Source organism: Asparagus officinalis, chromosome 10 (genome assembly GCF_001876935.1).
Source record: "Asparagus officinalis chromosome 10, Aspof.V1, whole genome shotgun sequence".
Classification (NCBI taxonomy): domain Eukaryota; kingdom Viridiplantae; phylum Streptophyta; class Magnoliopsida; order Asparagales; family Asparagaceae; genus Asparagus; species Asparagus officinalis.
The window spans coordinates 71,096,069-71,102,068 of record NC_033803.1 but is presented as its reverse complement, the minus strand read 5'-3'; the positions used below and the strand labels follow the sequence as shown (position 1 = coordinate 71,102,068).

Sequence of the window (6,000 nt, the reverse complement as noted above, 5' to 3'; positions counted from 1 at the left end):
CTATGACATTTAAAAAAATTGTAGCAATTAAAAAATAGAATTGCTGTAGTGATAAAATAAAGGAAGGTCGTGCGAACGGCCACTAGTAATAAGTAAATTCAGAAAGACCACCTAACTTTCCAAGAGGTTAGTCAAACGAAACATTTTCGCTAGAACTAAGAGATGAATTACTACGGGATAAAATTTTATAAACTGAGATATGTCAGTGCAATAATTTAGAATAATTTCTTGGAGGGGAAAATTTTAGTAGGACAATTGTTTGTATGGTTTTTGATAAATTGTAACAATCAAAATATATAAGTCTGTCCTTTTGATGATAGAACCACTATTCATATATTGTTAATCTTAATATTATTAATTAATAGATATTTTCTTTAATATTAAATAATTTTAAATAGCTATACATTAGACCATAAGATATTATTGTAGTAATTAAAAAAAATTATTTTTTTCCAATTATTATTAGAGCTTTTTATTTCTAGCCCCAAATGTTACTTCACTTTATCTATAAACCCAATGACTATTTGTTGTATCTCTACACCTTTTTTTTTTTGTATTTATCTTTGAACCCAACTTTCAAAATACAGTAGGCTGAACACATGTATTTATACAGAAACATAGTAAAATTCCTAAAATATCCTTTCAATGGGCTAGTATAAAACCAAGTTCCTCTCTCGTCTTTCTATAACTCAATTTGCACGTGCACGGTCACGTGATACCCGTTTCCGATTGATATTAGGATTCCTGTTCCGACTAAAAACCCAACAGAGCCCACAGAAAAATTCCTTTTTTTCCTTCTATAAATAAATAAATAAGTAACAAATTCAGCAAATTATTCTATTTATAGACCCTAGAGAGAGCTCGAAGAGATCATCAAAATCTAAATGGCAGCTCCTAAGATCCCGTCGCCTGAATCCACTTCCACAATCAAAGATCTCACTGGTATCTATTCTTTTTTCCTCAGTTTCTCCTTCTGTATTTTTTATCTTTGATTTTCATGCAAAATTTTTCTATTTTAGGGCTTTTTTATATGACCCTTTTAGGATTCAATTGCCATGCAATAAACCCACATGGATTATTTGATCAAAAAATCCTCTTTTTTCTATTTGATTGAAATCTTCATGGGGTATCAATTCCTCCTTTTTTTGGGGTCCTCATGCTACTGTTTTTAGGGTTCTTTGATGTTCTTTAAGCTTCTCCTTGTATAAACCTATTGAAATTTGTTGTCTTTGGTGGGGATTCAATTGCTATGTGATATCCCTTGATTGATTATCCTGTAAAAAGTTCTTTTTTTTCAAATATGATTGATTGGGAGCTTTATGGGTCTCAATTATTTTCCATTCACTTGCAACTATTGCTGCATGTAGGAATCTTTCCTGTTTTTTAAGCTTTACCTATATAAGCCCTTGTTGATTATCTTCTAAAAATTTCATTTTTTATTTGATTGAAGGGAAAATTCATGGAGTTTCAATCTCTGGCGGCTCTGGCGGCAGGGGCAGCAGCTCCGGCAGTGGGCCATGGAGCTCTCCGGCTTCCGGTCTTGCCCTTCATCGTGGGCAGCATAGTCGTCAGTATCGGTCCCCGACAGGGAGCAATGGGAGCGATGTAAGAAGCAATGGATCAGTAAAACCTTTGAAAGAAGAAGAGAGTGGTGGTTATGGTTCAGCGAATGTGGAGAAGGCACTCTCTGTCCCCAGCGGGTTTTCGATGGTGAGGAGAAAGAAGGATTTTAGGTGCATGGAGAGGGTTAGAGGGAGGTTGGTTAATGTTCTTGAAGGGCTTGAGCTTCATACTGGTGTGTTTAGTGTCGAGGAGCAGAAGAAGATCGTGGATTATGTTTATGATATTCAGGAGAAGGGCCGAAAAGGGATGCTTCGAGGTACATATTCTGATTCTTTGATAGATTTTATTTGCATGGGATTCGAACATATGATTTTTCATCCAAAGATCTACATACATTTCCTATAATTGTTGTATTGTATTAGTGCTTTAGTATGGATAATGACATCTTTAGGATATGCAGTTTTAAGGATGTTAAAAAATGCTCGTTAAATTTCAGTTCTTTATTGCATCAAAGAATTTAATTCTTTATTGTATCAAAGAAATCAGTGGACCTACTGGTTTCTGTTCCCATTGGTAGGATTTGTATTGTTCTTAAATAATACAAAGGCGTAAAAGATTTTAATAAAGGTAAGCTTTGGTAGCCCCTTTGGTTGATCAACTAAATTACAGCAGAAACAATTGTTATTCGTTTAAGAAGTCTAAAATTCTCTATGTTGCTTCATACTGTATGGGTGCTAAAAATTGAAAAGTGGAGACCAGTTTTGCGATCTTCAATTATCAATTTTACTTATTGCTACTGCTAGTTAATATATATTTTTGGTTTGATTTTGACAAGAACCTTGCTTCTATAAATATCTTACATATTTGCATCTTGTTTTCATTAGTGCGCGAGCTTTAGTATATGCCACTTTCTGCTACTCTAAGAAAACAGTATTTGGGGGTTCATAAATGTAGTCTTGGAGGGTAATAAGTTATGGCAGCAAGCTCCACTTATCGTGATTATATAAGCCACCACGAACTAAGTACTTCCACAAGTTTCCTTGAGCTGGTTGCACAATATATCTTGTGGTGCGTATGTTGAATATGTGGTTTAAAGAAAATTGCTTGATTAAGTGTTAGTATTATTTTCTTAATTGACATGAAGTAATATGGTTTATTTTTTTATTTCAGAACGAACATATTCAGAGCCGAGAAAGTGGATGCGAGGCAAAGGGCGAGTCACCGTACAATTTGGATGCTGCTATAACTATGCCATGGTATGTTTTTAACTTTTTATATTTTTCATGCCTTGTGAATCTCCTGCAAATGTCCTCAACCTGCTTCATCTTACTTGTAATAACATAAAATCGTGTAGGACAAGAATGGAAATCCACCGGGCATTATTCGCGATGAGGAGGTTGACCCTATTCCTCCCCTTCTGAAATCAATGATCAAGAGGATGGTGGAATGGCACGTTTTACCTCCTACATGCATTCCTAATAGTTGCATCATCAACATCTATGATAAAGACGACTGTATTCCCCCTCACATCGATCATCATGACTTTGTTCGGCCCTTTTGCACAGTCTCGTTCCTAACAGAATGCAATATATTATTTGGTGCCGATCTGAAGATACTTGGCCCGGGAGAATTTTCGGGTTCCACTGCTATTCCTCTACCTAAAGGGTAAGTACTTGCTTTATCAAGTTTTTAATTAATGTTCAAATTGTATTTGAGTTTTGTTTTCTGCTTCTTTGATGTGAATATATTTTAAAAGTGCTTTCTTTTGCCCTAAATATTTATAGAATTACATCACAAATTAACTCACACATAATTGCATCGTGGAATGTTGTTAAACTTATAGCTTTTAAGCCTTTAAGCAGCTTTGCGTTAATCAAATGGCAAAATGTTGAACATGTCAACATGAGTGTGTTTTTGTTCCATATGACCCAACTCCAAATAGCATCTCTTTTCTCAAATAAATAAAATAAGATAAATAATCTGAATAGCATCTCATGATACTGATACGTTTTCTTAGCTCTAGTTTATTACAATGAAAAGCTATGAAACTCGAGATTTCCTTGGGGAATACTTTCATACCAAACTAGAGATACTGTCGGTGTCTGGTTGCTATCTGGCAAATATATTTTTAATCCGTTTGCTTTTTGATCCTTATATCTCTACTTTTCCGTTCCAGGTCTGTGCTCATCTTAAAGGGCAATGGTGCCGATGTAGCTAAGCATTGTGTGCCTGCTGTCCCTGCCAAGAGGTAAGAGGTTTTGTTAATCAAACTTTAACCAGTCACGTCCAAAATTAACATACATTTCATCCGTGAACATTCTGACTCGATTTATGTCACGACCAACATGCAGGATCTCCATAACTTTTAGAAAGATGGACGACGCTAAACATCCTTTTGAATTCACTCCTGATCCTGAGCTGCAGAATCTCCGGCCTCTTCCACTCCCAGTGAGTTCAGCTCTGCCGAAGCAACAACAATCTCAACAGAGGACCCCTCCATCTCAAACCCAACAAACTAGTTCTCATTCTAGCAATTGGAGCTCGGGAGATCAGAATTCAAGTGGAGATGTTTCTCATTCTAGCAACGGAACCCCTGGAGATAAGAGCACCAGCGAAAAGAAACAGTCAATAGCAAGTGGAGAGAAGTTTGTTAGTCCAGTTCAGTTTGTTGATGATGATTTCCCTTCATTTTCACAGAAGCAATCTCAACAGAGGACTCAACCATCACAAGCATCTAGGCATTGTTGGAATCCAAGAGATCAGACTTCAAATGGAAATGCTTCTGGTTATAGCGATGTGAGCTCTGCAGATAAGAGCACAGGTGAAAAGAAACAGTCAATAATAGCAAGTGGAGAGAAATTTGTGAGCCCAGTTAAGTTTGGTGATGATGAATTTCCTTCACTGGGTTCTGGTGCTTTCAGTAAGCCCTCGAGAAAACCTGGGAGGTCCTTGAGGCAGTGAGTTCTTTGCTGCAGTCTAGAGGCAAAGTTTGTATTTTTGTGTAATTTTATTGGCAGTGATTGAGTGATGCTGAGAATTTGCTTGGATTCATTTCTTGTATCATTTTTTGTATGTTGTAAGAGTATTTAGGGGGTGTTCATGAGTAATATCCTTATTACGAGGTTTCCCCCGCATAAAAGTTTTTTTAAGTTGTGAATCTTGAAGTTCATATTTCCATTGTCCAGGGGAAGATTTCTTTCGCTTTCTCTGGGGGCTTGAATTCTAGGGATTCTATCGATATTATCGGATGGTTCTAGGGATTCATATTTCCATTTGCTTGAATTCATTTCTTGTATCATTTTTTCCCTGAGTAATTTTTGGTAGGGTGAGAAAAAAGAAAATATGAATAGTTTTATTTTTTAGATTTGTATAATAATAATAAGGGCTTTGGGTGTAGAGATACAACAAATAGTCATTGGGTTTATAGATAAAGTGAAGTAAACATTTGGGGCTAGAAATAAAAAGCCATATTTTTTATGATCTCATTATTAACTAAGTATAAGGCTTAGTATATTATTTTTTTATTGGGCGTTCGAGGTAGGCAGAAGACTCAGGTGAGTCCTCATCATAATGAATGTTATACAATTTAAGTACAAAAAAATGAGGGTTTACCAATGATGTCGTTGGTGAGGGGAAAACTCTAGCAACTTAATTTGAGTATGTGGATATATTATAGATGGAGATGGAGAAAAGTGGTTTTAAAAACAGTGGGTGTGTGGGGTTAATTAATATGGTTTTTGTTTGTGTGGTTTTCTTCGTCCATTTTCAAGATATATGTAGTTCTGTGGATATATATAGGTATAGCATTGCTACTCTCTTTTGGTTTTGTGAAAGAGTTTGGGTGTAAAAAAAATTAAAATTATCTAGTCTGGTTAAAGTAGGATCATATAAGTTAAGTCCATACATAAAATTTCTTTTAACCAACACTCATATGTACGTATTACAATTGGCATTGAGATCTAAGATATGTGTGAGATTCTCTTTGACTTTTATACAAACAGAATCTATTTAAATAATAATAGTATAATTAAACTTTGTGATATGAAAAAAGATCAAATATACAATATAATTAATTATTTTAAAACAATCTAATTTAATCTAATAAGAAGAAAATAGATGAAAGTGATGTGAAAATTATTATAATTTATAATTCATACTTTTTAAACAATCTAATCTAATCTAATAATCTAATATAATAAAAAGAAAATAACAAAGACACACACCTGTTGAGAGGAGATGAAAGTGCTATGAAAAGTGCTGCAATTTCTAATCCGAAAAAGATCAAATGAACAATATAATTAATTGCTTTAAAATAATCTGATCTAATTTAATAAGAAGAAAATAGATAAAAGTGCTGTGAGAATTGTTGCTATTTCTTGATATGGAAAAAAGATTAAATATACAATATAATTAATTGCTTAAAAATAATCTAATCTA

General features: G+C 34.4%; 1 protein-coding gene across 1 annotated transcript; it reads left to right on the top strand.

The window, feature by feature from the left end:
* On the top strand, nt 757-4,768 carry LOC109825651. Its single transcript, XM_020392515.1, has 6 exons — nt 757-942; nt 1,451-1,879; nt 2,734-2,819; nt 2,918-3,228; nt 3,740-3,811; nt 3,915-4,768. The coding sequence occupies exons 1-6, from the start codon at nt 885-887 to the stop codon at nt 4,522-4,524; spliced, it is 1,566 nt and encodes a 521-aa protein (XP_020248104.1). The 5' UTR covers nt 757-884; the 3' UTR covers nt 4,525-4,768.

Coding starts and splice junctions, on each gene's coding strand:
- LOC109825651 (XM_020392515.1), top strand. CDS start 885: ATGGCAGCTCCTAAGATCCCGTCGCCTGAATCCACTTCCACAATCAAA. Junction 2,820..2,917: donor GCTGCTATAACTATGCCATG/GTATGTTTTTAA, acceptor AAAATCGTGTAG/GACAAGAATGGAAATCCACC. Junction 3,812..3,914: donor CCTGCTGTCCCTGCCAAGAG/GTAAGAGGTTTT, acceptor ACCAACATGCAG/GATCTCCATAACTTTTAGAA.